General features: G+C 32.9%; 1 protein-coding gene across 49 annotated transcripts in view; it reads left to right on the top strand.

Annotated features, from left to right (window-relative positions):
- Positions 1-14,250, top strand: part of Plekha5 (pleckstrin homology domain containing A5) — a 236,999-nt gene that overhangs the window by 142,566 nt on the left and 80,183 nt on the right. For 30 of the 49 annotated variants that reach the window (XR_013423041.1, XR_013423043.1, XR_013423044.1 and 27 more), the window contains 4 exons: positions 2,932-3,004; positions 8,696-8,796; positions 12,476-12,591; positions 12,878-12,895. Coding sequence is in view for 42 of the 49 variants with exons in the window: in XM_078015158.1 (XP_077871284.1) it covers positions 2,932-3,004; positions 8,696-8,796; positions 12,476-12,591; positions 12,878-12,895 (308 nt within the window). In the remaining 7 variants the exon portion in view is untranslated. Of the gene's footprint in view, positions 1-1,610; positions 1,921-2,931; positions 3,005-8,695; positions 8,797-10,511; positions 10,573-10,619; positions 10,746-12,430; positions 12,592-12,877; positions 12,896-13,206; positions 13,224-14,250 lie in introns of those variants that run through there. The other 19 variants (XM_078015167.1, XM_078015160.1, XM_078015157.1 and 16 more) reach the window with 6 other exon arrangements.

Genomic DNA, 14,250 nt, shown 5'->3' with positions numbered 1-14,250 from the left:
ACATTTGGCTTTTCTATTCATATTAAAAATCATTAGATAAATGCACAACTCTATACTTCCCTGCCATTCTTTTTTTAATATTTATTTTTTACTTGGACACAATATCATCTTTTATTTTTATTTGTTTTTATGTGGTGCTAAGGATTGAACTCAGGGCCTTGCATGTGCTAGGCAAGTGCTCTATCACTGATCCACAACCCCAGCGCATTCTTGCCATTCTTCATAGAGGAATCTGAAAATAATTTGGATATTTCTGACTTTTTCTGGGTTTTGGCTTCTGTATTTTAAGACTATTCTCTCTTCCTTATAAGTTTTTGGGCTGTTTGGTTTTTCTTTTTTCTTGTTTGGCTATTTGCTCAGAGTTCACTTTCAGAGAGCTTTATAAGTTGGGGTTTATATTGTACTATGTAGGAAGCTTGATAACTAAGATTTCTTGGAAAGTTGTTATTAGTATGGGGATTCATAAGCATGTAAGGATATTATCCCCTTGGACTTTGCCATCATTTTTATTACTTTGAGGATGTTATTTACTTTCAGATTTCAGCTAGATTTCAGATGAGTAGGTTGCCAGATAATTGAGAGAATGTATTCAACATTCAAGGCTTTTGCCTTTGTTCTCGTATTCTACATGACAAAGCAAATTAAACATTAGTTTATTGAATGATACATAATCTGAGGTAACAAATGTTATGCCAGTCATCCCAGTTCATTAACACATTTGTATACATGTATTAAAATGTTATACTATCCCATAAAAATATACAATTACTGAGTTTATTAAAAATAAAAATATTTTTGAATTAGTTTATTGGTGGTGTTAATCTGTTTTGTTAAATATTGCTAATTACTTTCAGATGAGCTAATTTTTATTCATTAAAACTCATAATGAATTTTTTGTGAATATTCATTATAGTGTATTTCATCTGAAAGTTGAGTTTAGCTAATGTATTGAAAGAGGATAATCTTAAAATTCAGAGAATTCCCCACCATTCAAGTAAATTAATTTTGCAAATTCTCACTAAGTTGACTGGGCATATGCTTGGGTGGCTTTTTTTTTTTTTTAACTAGGGATTGAACCCAATATCCTCAGCCCTTCTTAATTTTTTAATTTTGATTCAGGCTCTTGCTAAGGGTCTCAGGGCCTCATTAAGTTGCTGAGGCTGGTTTTGAACTTGCAATCCTCCTGCCCAGCATCCCAAGCTGCTGCGTATGCCACCATACCCAGCCAAATTTTTATTTTTCATTTAAAAATCATTGTTATATTTTAACTATCTGTCATTTAAGCTTACCTAAACCAAAAGATTTTCACCAAAAGACTTTAGTATATATAAAAATATATATTTTTTATGTAGTGTTTGTGTTTTTCAACTAGTCATTGTTCAAAATATGTTCAAGTAGATCAGGACAGTATTGTCTTAATAGTGGATAATAGGACTCCTTAAAATAATTCTTCTTCTAGTTCCCTTATCCCTTAGTTAATGTAGTATTGCAGAAGTGTTACCAACTAGTTGGCTCTAACATAAGTTTTTTCTCTTTGGTTTGGGTGCTTTTGTGATTTTGTTTTTGTTGTTTTGTTTTGTTTTCTTTTGGGTCCTGGAAATGGAAACCAGAGTGCATTACCACTGAATTACATCTCCAGTCCTTTTTTATTTTGAGACAGTGTCCTGCTAAGTTGCTGAGGCTGGCCTCCAACTTGCGATCCTCCTGTCATCACCTCTCTAGTCATAAGTGTTTAAGTTTGTGGTATATGTATGCTTAAAAAAAATTTTTTTGCAGGGCCTTTTATCTGTACTAAAGAAAGAATATAAAAAGGAATAAAAAAATAACACGTACCATTTAATTACCTTTATTTTTGGTTTCTTCCTTGATATCTGTTAATTTTAAGGAAAAATCTTTTATATCCAAGGGTTTTTAATTTCTGTTGTTCTAAAGTTATCATTAGATGACTTTCACAATTACAAATAAACTAAGAAATATTGATGTGCATTCAAACTGGCCTCTATCTTTTGGGGGTATCTGTTTAATTTTTTCTTGCAATTGAATTTTATTGCCTAAGGAAAGTAGTTTTATTTTTTTAAAAATTATAATTTTGCTTGAGACTGATATTTTTATGAACTGAATTATGTAGAAATAAATGCCAAATAGTTACTCATTTCTGCAGGGTGAGCAAAATCCAAACTGTAGACATAACAATAAAAATGTTTATGAAGTGTTTTTGCATATTGTTTTTTTTATTTACACTCATTTTAAATCAGGTTACCTTTGCAACAATTTCAATTCACATATTTTGCCTCTTGTTGAAGATTAATATATTTATTAAATCTGGCTTAACAGAGTGCACACACTGATGCATGGCTACATTATTCTCATCATAGCAAAATTGTGTGTTCAGAGAGTTTTAAATTGCTTACAAATATAAAACCAAGTCAAATTGCTTCTGTGTAGTTTTTGTACATGGCAGTATTACTTTCAAAGACCAGTCTACTTAGAAATATCTTAATATAAGTCCCTATTAAAGGACTTCTAGATTATTTTAATTAACCCATAAAAATTTGTATATCTATGGGGTGCCATGTGATGTTTCCATACATGTAAACATTGTATAGTGTTCAAATCAGGGAAGTATATCTATTCCTCAAATATTTTATCATTTCTCTATGATGAAAACATTCAAATTTCTGTTATAGACTTTTTGAAATATATAGTACATTATTGTTGTCTGTAGTCACTACTATTGTGCAGTAAAATGCCGGAACTTATTTCTCCTGTCTAACTGAAACTTAGTATCCTATAATTTTGTTTGGCCTTTTAATTTGGTTATATTACACACATAACAGAGACATCTTGTTTTAAAAGCTTATTTTAAACGAAATCACCAAAAGTGAGTTTTAATTGCCTGGAATGAAAATAAATACATTGATTTAATTTTAGGACAGTACTGGCATGAAGCTGTGGAAGAAACGCTGGTTTGTGCTTTCTGACCTTTGCCTGTTTTATTACAGAGGTAAGTTTGCCATAAACTGTCATAGTGTATTCTTTTGTCATTATAATATATAAGTAGTAGAACTTTCTTAGAAAAAACATTACCACTTTTGCTATTTTTATTAGCACATATTATATGAAAAAAACACTTCTTCATTGACCTGAGATTCTTAGTTACTGGGATATGACAGAAGGCAGTGTGGTACTTCAGACAGATTAGTATGAATTTTGGTCCAGTTCCTATAATCTGATTTGTCTTTTATAAACCTTTATTATACTATCCTTTAATTCATTGTCTAATAGATAAAATCCTTACTTTAATGAAGTTTTTTCACGTGCCAATTTTGTCAGATTTAGTTATAGTTCCATTAAACACCTAGTGCTGCTTCTCAGCAAATAATTGCCGAGTTCGAGGAACTACTCTGGTATAATCTCAAATGAAAATCATAAATTACAGTGAAATATATTTATTTTGAACCTTATTTAAAAAACAAAAACTAATGATAGCCTTCTCCCTGACCCATTACCAGACCATCAGTCTTGGCAATAAATAGAGGTATTACTTTAGTTATGGAATAAGAATTTTCATTCTCCTGTAAGGATGAATTATTTTATTTTTATTTGTGTGTGTGTGTGTGTGTGTGTGTGTGTTTAAATGAACTGGATCTTACAGTGATCCCCAGGCAGGCCTCAAACTTCTGGGCTCAAGTAATTCTCTTACTTTAGCATCCAGAGTAGTTGGGACTATAGGCATGTACCATAACAGTCCTGGGAATTCTCTCTTCTTGTGTGACATGGGTCCCTTAAATATTACCAAACTAGTATCTGTCAGTGAAAGGCACACCTAGTCAGACCACTTTCCAGAGAAATCTGCTCAGCTGCAATATGAAATCATGAATCTGGACAATGTCTTCCTCTTCTCTACTTCAAAGTCTAATTGGAAACTGTCACCTCTTAAATAATTAGATTGTCAATCCATAATTAATAATTTACTACTTTTCTCAAGAAGTATGAGTTATGGGAATGAGTTTTAGAACCAATTAGCAATTTTTAAATCTATTTTTCAGTTACATAAAAGATATATGGAAAAATCTTATGGTCATCTGTGATAGAAATATAACACATATTAACCTTCAAAATATGGAATTTCTAGAAGCTGGGCACAGTGGTGCATACCTATAATCCCAGTGGCTCAGAAGGCTAAAGCAGGAGGATTAAGAGTTCAAAGCCAGCCTCAGCAAAAAGTGAGGCACTAAGTAACTCAGTGAGACCCTGTCTCTAAATAAAATATAAAATAGGGCTAGGGGTGTGGCTCAGTTGTCAAGTGCCCCTGAGTTCAAACCCTGGTACCCAAAAACATCAATAACAATGACAAAATTTGGAATTACTAGAATTGTTTTTATCATTTTACTCCCCAGCAAAATGTGGTTGAAAAGTACTGCTGAGTCAGAATTAACCGAATATAAAATTTCATTTTATTGTATTTTATCAGGCATCAGTTGTGGTATTATCTTACATTAAGTGTCGAGCTTACTCTATAATTATTTTCCCAAAGGTTTTCCCACTTTTTCAGAAAGGTAGGACTTGTCTCTCCAGCATTATCCCTGTGCTTATAATTTATACTTTGTTCTTTTTCTGTAAATTTGTGGACTATAATATAGAGTTTAAAATGAGACTAGAAAAATATTTACTGTTTCTATTTTTTTGATTCCTAATATGGAAATTGCTTTATTAATTTTAAAAGGATATTGTTAACCACCTGCAATTTATTTATTTGTTGTTTTACCAGGGATTGAACCCAGAAACGCTTACATATTTTACTTAGACACAAGCTTAGGACCTCAGCCTTCCCATGCCTCTGAGACTACAAGTATTTGCCACCATTCCCAGCTAACCACCTGCATTTTAAATTTGATGTATTTATTAATTGTAGTAGTATCCGAGATAGGAAGTTTTTCTTAGAAAATGTAGAAAGGAAAGAAAACAGTTAACTCTCTTCTGCTCTTCAGCTGATTAGAAAGAAGTGTGTAACATAAGTTTTTAAATTTTATCCAAAGAGAAATGTTAGGTTTTAAATAAAAATCAGCAGATGGAAGTCCAATACCACACTGTGACACAGCACTTAAGTATCTCTACCCTGTTATTCAGTCTTTTGACAAAACTTAAATTGGGACTTAGTTCAGTCAACAAATATTTATTGCAGATCCTGTTTCCAAGTATTGAAAAAATAGCAGTGTGAGAAAACTCTTCATGAAATGTGCATTGTCGAGGGAAGAGGGATATGGTAAATAAGGTCAGAATATGAAAGGTGGACATGGCGGAAAGATTCATTGGATGAATATTCTGGGCAGGTGTTGTAGATAATGAGATCTAAATAACAAGGAAGAGCCAAAGTGAACAGAGTATTGGGAGTTGGGGTGGAGAGGGGAGATCAATGCAAAACTTCTGAATTAGGAAAGTTGAATCTTGGATGTTGAATTTAGAATGTTGAAGGAGGGGGAAAAAATAGCAAACCAAGTTGTGGAGCTACCAATAGGGAAGGAGACAGGACAAGACAAATAGAGATCACACCATGTAGAACTCTTTGGAGTCTGAATTCTACCATAAAAGTCATAAAGAAACAAGTAAATGTTTTTAAACATAAAAATTGTATGTTTACAATTTACATTATCACAAGATCCCTCAAGCTGTTAATGGAGAGTGCACTGAATAGGGGAAAGGAAAAGACTTAGTAGGAATTACTATGTAGAGATGATAATGCCTTAAACGAAGGTAGTGAGCTTTTTTTTGAGACACTAGACACTAGTTAGATGGTAGGATGTAAAAATGAAAAAACTAAACCTGTCTTGATGGAAGTCACAGATTAGCTGACAAAGTATAAAACAAATGCCATAGTACATGCTTGTTTATGTTCAGGTGAGTATTGACCATGCCTGTACAAGGAAGGAATCAGAAAAGAAGGATGATCTGGCCAAAGAACTTATTGTGCACAAAGCACATGTGCTTGTCATATTTGTAAAATGACATAAGACTTATATTGCTAAAATTAAAGCTCTATCTGAAGACCCAATAAGGTATTTGTTTGCCATCCTAATGAATCTTAACTCTTATCCTTAGCTCAAGAATAATAACAGGATAAAACATACATTTTAGAAAAATCACTAACACTTGAACTAGAAGCCAAGAGCCCAGATTAGAAATGATAATTAGTAGTAATATAATTACCCAGCTGTAATTGTATATATTTCACATTCCCAGATATTTTTAAATCTAAACTTGAAATTAGGAATCTAAAATGTCACTTTACTCCAATAAAATATTGAGATTTTTATGGCTCCTATCCAAAGTTGTGTTCCCTGGAAAGTAAATTCTGTGATTAATGTGTAGAAGGCATATTATTGGAGAGTGTTCTTGGGACCACCACCTATGGCAAGGAAAACAAGGAAGAAGAATGGAGCAGAAAGAGTAATTGCCCATATAGTCTCTAAAGGACCTCAGCCAGACCTATGGCAAGTTTGTTCACTCTCTTTAACATTACTCAGTACCTACTCTTTGCTTGGCAGTGTCTGAAGCACTCTATCTGGTGAGGCAGCATTTAGGATAGAACTAAACAAGAATGTCATGATTAAGAGCATTTGAAGACTCTAGTAAAGAATTCTTAAGATGGTCATTTAACAGAAATGAATATTGTATATTGCCGCAGTCTTGGCTGGGCACAGAATCAGGAGGTACCACACACCTTTGTAGGTTCAAACAGCAATTCTTTATTCCCGCTCTCACACCGCCTCCACACAGGTCCAGGGGCAATCTGCTGGCACAGTTCACCTACTCCACGAGGCTATCTCCAAATCCCATTTTAATCTCACGAGAACTCAACAGGAATGAGCAGCAGGAACACCCTAATCCCAGCAATAATCTTCAATCTCCAACTTCCCTAAAACCCATTATCTTAAACTGGCAACGCCCTAAACTCAAGGAGCCGGTTACTTCCTCAAACCTGATCAGCTCTAAACCCTGATCCGCCCCCCTTGAGCAAGGTCACCTTATTAAAGCATGCATGCAATGTCCCATCGAATGTCCTCTAAGCAGCATGGGGTAAGCTTGGCAAGGAAATTTCGATGCGTCATTCCTACTTGGTAATGGCCCTCAGCAGTATATACACTGGTATTTAATTTAATAATAATGGCAATATTTATTGGACACTTAAATATGTGCTGAATTCTTTGTATTAACTTATTTAACCCTCATAACAGTCTTTTGAGGTAACTCCTAATAGGTGCTCAGTTTTATAGATGATGAAACTAATGTTCTGAGCATTAATAATGTGCCCCAAATCTCACAGCTAATTAATGCCAGACTGGAAACAATCTGTAATGCAAGGAAATCACCATACTATACTACCTCTACATATTATATAGCAACTTTAGGAAAGATAATTTTATTATGGAACATAAAAGAAGGTATTTGATGACTTCATGAGCTGTTTCTAATTAAATCCTTTATTTGTAAACAAAACTGGATTTAAAATTAGAATATGACATTTTTTGGAATGGACATATTCTGCATGATTAAAGACTACTTTCCAGATCTTTTTTAATGCTTTGGACTGAGTGTGCACTTCTGTTGATTCTTTTTTGTATTACCGAAATACATCTGAATGAGTACAATATAATAAAAGCAAAATTTTGTTCCATTGTTCTGAAAAAAACTATAGATATAATTAACCTCCATCTAATGTATCTTTTTTCCCTTTTGGAAGTTTCACCATGTATCCTAGAAATGAAGAAAAAATAAGTAAAACCCCTTCTTAAATTCAGGGTAATTTTTGAAAGCACACAGAAAGCATAATAAAAATATTTTCCATGTATAGTTTTCCCTCATTGGTGATTTCACCAGCCCAACATACAACTTAATTAATTCGTCTTTTAGTTCTATAACTAGTTAACTAACTTTAGTTCTAGTTATTTCAAATTTTATAAAGGCCTCTGCCCCAAGCTATAATTTAACAACATGCATCTGTGTGTGCCAAAATAAATGTTTTGTTCTTTTTGTTGGTTGGTTGGTTAGTTGGTTGGTTGGTTAGTTTTGGTACTGGGGATTTAACCCTGGGGTGCTTTACTACTGAGCTATATCTCCAGCCCCTTTTTATTTGAGACAGGGCCTCGCTGAGTTGCTTAGGGCCTTGTAAAGTTGCTGAAGCTGACTTTGAACTTGCAAAACATTTTATATTAGGGTAACAAAGGAAAGCCTCATTGATGAGTCAGTTGAGCAAAGACTGAAGGATGCAAGCAAGTGAACCACATATTTACCTGGCATTAAAATGGTTGGGCATTTAAATCCTACCATAAATGTGGGTAGGATTAAAGTTTTTGTGTAATCACTTATATGCTAATGTATTTTGAGTGAATCCTATGGAAAGGGATTTTATAGAATGCAACACCACATAAACCAAAGAAGTGTACAATGTTTTTGTGTCTAAGAGACATTTTTTGTAAGCAATTTTTTATTTGCTTAGAATAGGAAAACCTGTTGATAATAAATAAATATCTTTCTGCTATTTGAAGTTTTCATTTAAAACCTTAAAAAGATCTGCCTAAACGTAAATACAATTGTATATATATAAGAACCTTTTGATTTGTTCCAAATAAACTTTGAGAAAACTTATTCTGCTTCATAAGAACATTTAACATTCTAATCCAATATTATCTCTTAGATGAGAAAGAAGAGGGTATCCTGGGAAGCATACTATTACCTAGTTTTCAGATAGCTATGCTAACCTCTGAGGATCACATTAATCGCAAATATGCTTTTAAGGTAAGGAAATAATTGTGCTATTTTATTCTGTGTTTGAAACTTGCATTGATTATAAAAATAGATATTGATCCACAGATTTGGGAAAAGATGTTTCAGCTATGCTGTTTTTTTTAATATTTAAAATAGTAATTAATGATCTTATGGTTGTATGGGAGAAAGTCCCTTTAGGAAACATGCTGAAATATTCAGAGATCAGGTGCCTTCATACCTGTTTTCAATTGGTTTTAGATAAAACATGTCAAAATGCTAAATAATGCATAAATATAGATACAGATGTCCTGGTGATCATCATGCTATTCTTTCAAAGTTATTATATGCTGGAATTTTTTCATAATAAATTTGTGGTAAGAGAATTATAAAAGACAACTAGTTTTTGGCATAATGTATGTGTATTTATGAATTTATACGATAATTGCAAACATGTTCTTAGGTCTAAGTATATAATGCTCCATCTGATAATTTTCCCGAGACAACTGAAGTTAAGACATTAAATCTGCCATTATTAAATCCAACCAGACCTGAGATCCACTCCCATGACATTACCTACTCATCTCTGTGATTTTGCTGGTTTGTGGATCACTTTCAGTAAAAATCACTTTAATGCTAAATAGGTAAATTTTTGTTTTCAAAAACCATGCTGCATTTCTTGTCTTAATGATTATGACTAAAATAAATTCCAAAAGTTAACCTCTTTTTTTTCCCTGCCCCTTGTCCTCCCTTTTTTTCCCTCATTTTGGGTCACTTATGTTTGAAGAACTCTAAAGGGTTTAATGTAGAAATTTCATTTTAAAGAAAAAGAGGCAAGTAAGAATAATATGTACTATCGGTTAACAATAAAAAGTGTTTATCTTGTTATCAATTTATTCAGTTTTAAATACTTGTTTACCGCCCCCCCCCCTCGCTTGGTACCAAGAATTGAACCCAGGGGCACTTAACCACTGAGCCACATTCCCAGCCCTTTTTATTTTTTGTTTTGAGGCAGGGTCTTGCTAAGTTGCGTAGGACCTGACTAAGTTGCTGAGGCTGGCTTTGAATTTGCAGTCCTCCTGCCTCAGCCTCTCAAGCTGCTAGGCCTATTTACTTTAAAAGAATACTAAGGACCACAATTGATTTATAACTTTAGGTAATTAATGTATTATGTTATTAGGTATAGAGGTAAGAGGAGTAGAGATAGAAGGATGGGCTAAATATGGATAACCTTTTGAGAACATAATATGAGGCCTGAGGATAAAAGGGGAGTAACTTCTTATTTAAGTAAAATTTATCAGAATAAACTTATAAACAGTGGATAAGGCTGGGCACAGTGGTACACACCTGTGATCCCAGTGACTCAGAGGCTGAGACAGGAGGATCATGAGTTCAAAGCCAGCCTCAGCAATAGTGAGGCACTAAGTAACTCAGTGAGACCCTGTCTCTAAATAAAAATACAAAATAGGGCTGGGGATGTGGCTCAGTGGTCATGTGCCCCTGAGTTCAATCCCCAATACCGCCCTCTCCCCCCCAAAAAAAGAAACAGTGGGTAAACTAGAGGAAAAAAATTAAATATTTTGAAGTGTTGTAACAAAATGTTATAGCAAAATGTGGATAAACATAATAACTTTATAAAATACACATGTAGGACTATATAATAGTAATACTGTTATTTGGTTAGAAGCTTAAGTATTTTGTTGCTTGTCAATTTAGCCGATGTTTATTGAGTTTTTTTCTGTTTGTAGGACATTTTGCCTGGATTCTTAGACTCTTAAAAAATACTAGAATGTTAAAATAGCAATAAAAGTAAATACACATTTAATATATTTTTTCTGTAATTATTTGATTTAATTTTATTTTTTCTACAACAAGAAGAGTAATTGCTGTCTCAAATTCTCTCTTCCATGGTGTTTCTTCTGAATTTATGATCTGCTTTATTACTGAGTCTGTTGACACTGATGCTACTACTTATCAAAAGGGTAAGTAGTGGGTTGGGGTTGTGGCTCAGAACACTTGCCTTGCACATGTGAGGTACTGGGTTCAGTCCTCAGCACCACATAAAAATAAATAAACAAAATAAAGATATTATATCCACGTATAACTAAAAAAAATATTTTTAAAAATGTAAGTAGAAACATCATAGATAAATACTGTATATACTCAAGCATGGAACATAAAGCTGGGTTGGGTAGTTTGACATCATCTGGTAAATATTTCCACTTGACTGATAGCAAGAGTGGATGGCCTTCTAGCATGGGCAGTGACTTTTTATTTTTTCAGAAGCCTGCTTGGATAGTTCAGTGACATTTTTGTGGCAGTTTTAATAATTTGAACAATATGGGGCATTTGATCTGTTTCTTTTGAGCTGTGTTGATATGGTTATTTCCTATATAATCAAGTGAATTTTATGCCATTTTAATAGTGTGTTCATTAAATGTATGTGTATCCTTTAAAAAAAAGTTTTCAGAAACTAATTTGGCATCGTAGGTGAAGCAGATAATCAGATCTTAGAAGAGTGAAGTATGTGGTTCAAGATTTATTCCTTTCCTTTTTTTACATTTATTTAGTACACTAACTATATACTTATTATGCTTCCCTTACTCTAGGCTGAAATAGCCTAATGGGCCATCTAATGGACAATGATCACAGACTTTTAGAGATGGGTGGTTTCACTGGGAGTTATATCTCTATCCCTTTTTATTTTTATTTTGAGACAGAGAATCACAAAGTTGTCCAGGCTGGTTTCAAAATTGTGGTTTTTCTGCCTTAGCCTCCTGAATACCTAGGGTTATAAGCATGTACCACTGTGGAGGAAATTAAAAACATTTCCTCACTCCTGACTTCCACTTTCTTTCCTGCTTCAACACAGCTTTTCCTGCTCTCCATCTTTGCAAGTCAGACCAGAGATTAAGATCAATGTTTAGTGTTTACACCCTGTATAGGCATCTCATCAGCATCTTTTGTTTTCCTTCTGTTTCACTGATAAAGATGCAGATTGAACCATGATTTAAAAAAAAAAAACAAAAAACAGGTGTTAGTGGTAGAGTGCTTGCTTATCATGAGTGAGGCCCTGGGTTTGTTCAATCCCTAGTAACAAAAAAAAAAAAAAGAAGAAGAAGAAGTAGAAAAACCTGTATCAGTTACATGAGGTTTCTTCTAACTGAAACTGTTATTTAAATTTTAACTATGAAACTAAAAAAGATAAAAATTAATAGGAAGTAATCATTTTTTTAATCATTTATAAATCTTTTATTTTAGTTTGTGTATAGATGTCTGCTAAGACTTCTACAAAGTAACAGCAGCTTTTGAGAACTAAACAAGTTGTTAACACCGGAGGGAAATTTTGTTGCTAGTTGCTCATTATTCTTAAGTGACTTGCAGTAGTGAAAATTGCTACAGATGTATACATGGAAAAGACAGCACTAAATGCTTCATTTCGTAACATTCTTTCCTTCCTAACTCCTTTTTTTTTTTTTTTAATTTTTAGAGAACACACAACTAAAAGAAAAATTAAGAGAAAAATAATATCTTTTTCAACATTACTACTTATAGTTTTTCTTAAATTACTTTATATCACATACAAAAGAAGTCTACTTTTCTTTGAAATAAAATAGTAATGATCTAGGTAAGGAACCACTTACCTTTTTTTCTTTTTCTTTTACAGAATTACATATTTTTATGATAAAATGGTCGTGTCATTTTCAATCAGGCAGCCCATCCAAACATGCGGACATATTATTTCTGCACTGATACAGGAAAGGAAATGGAATTGTGGATGAAAGCCATGTTAGATGCTGCCCTTGTACAGACAGAACCTGTGAAAAGGTAAAAGCCTATAAGGAAAATAACAGTGATTTCCACTTTCATTTTATTCCATACCTTGCAAGTATTCATTATCATATACATATCATTTTAGTAGTCATGATATAAAATCAGTTCTCCCTCAGAAAGCAAGGATTAATTCATGTTTATATTAAGTTAATATGACTTTTGTTTAAGATACCACGTACATTTTTATTTCACCTTTCCTCTTTACTCATTTTCACCTATCAGTGTACTGGGGTGAATCTAGAATCCTAACATTCAAACTGAATGTTCTTTCTTCTTACAGAATTACCTTTAATTTCCGGTAAGTACATTTTTAATTGTTATTTTAAAGCTACACAGAATTTTTATCCTTCAAGACAGTGTTTTTTAAAAGATCCCAAATCTTAGGAGAGAATTTATTGTCATGAAGTTAATTTGTTTTTATGTTTATTTTGAAGTTTAATAAATTATAATAAGAAATTTGAGGAATTTTATTTAACATTTTCTAGTGAATTCTGATTATTTTATGATGAATATTTCCAGAAAATAGTTCATCGAGCATTTAAATTATTTCTAAATATATCCACTTCTTAATTAATTGTACCTTCTTTCTTTTAAAACTCCATTACTCAGATTCCTTCATAATATAGGTATGTACTATTAAAATTGATCTAAGAATGGTTTCTCTTTCCTGCTTGAAGATATGAATCATTTTTAATACTCAACTATATTAAAAACTAGTCAAAATAAATCTGTTTCTCAAACAACACAAATAGAAGCTGAATAAATGTACTTTTAAAAATAAATGTTTATATATATTCCTATATTTTTAAAAAGATTTATAATACAATTAAGTTTTGTTTCTAGTCAGTGATAATTGAATACATTTATTTATTTGATATCAGGGATTGAACCCAGGGGCTCTTAACCACTGAGCTACATCCCCAGCCTTTTTTATGTTTTGTTATGAGACAGGGTCTTGCTGAGTTTCTTAAGGCCTTGCTAAGTTTCTGAGGCTGGGTTTGAACTTGAGATCCTCCTGCCTCAGCCTCATGAGTCACTGGGATTTTAGGCATGCACCACCAGCCTGGCCCATTATTTTCATTTTATATGTCTTATTGTATTTGTGTGTGTGTGTTGTTTTCGTTTTGTTTGTAAACTTCATTTTGTATTGGGTTCTGAAGATCTAACCCAGAGGCTTTTACATAATAAACATAATAAACAAGCACTCCATCACTGAGGTATACTCCCAAACCTACATTTTAATTTTTGATCCACATAACAGTAATTATAAATATTTTTGGGAAACAGTGTTACATTTCAAAACATGTATATAGTCCCATCTATGTATGATATATCAAAGTATATAAGTGCATTCTATTGTCATTTATAACTAATTAAAACAAATAAAAAATTTTTAAAAAATGTATATAGTGTGTGATGATCATATCAGGCATACCTGTTACCTTATACGTATTTCTTTTATTAGAAGCATTCAAAATCCTCTCTACTAGTTATTTTTTTTTAAAGTGGATTTTTTTTTTAAAGAGAGAGAGAATTCTTTTAATATTTATTTTCTAGTTTTCGATGGACACAACATCTTTGTTGGTATGTGGTGCTGAGGATCGAACCCAGGCCGCACGCATGCCAGGCGAGCGCGCTACCGCTTGAGCCACA

The sequence above is a fragment of the Ictidomys tridecemlineatus genome, chromosome 6, assembly GCF_052094955.1.
Source record: "Ictidomys tridecemlineatus isolate mIctTri1 chromosome 6, mIctTri1.hap1, whole genome shotgun sequence".
Classification (NCBI taxonomy): Eukaryota; Metazoa; Chordata; class Mammalia; order Rodentia; family Sciuridae; genus Ictidomys; species Ictidomys tridecemlineatus.
This window is presented reverse-complemented; position numbering and strand designations above follow the sequence as displayed.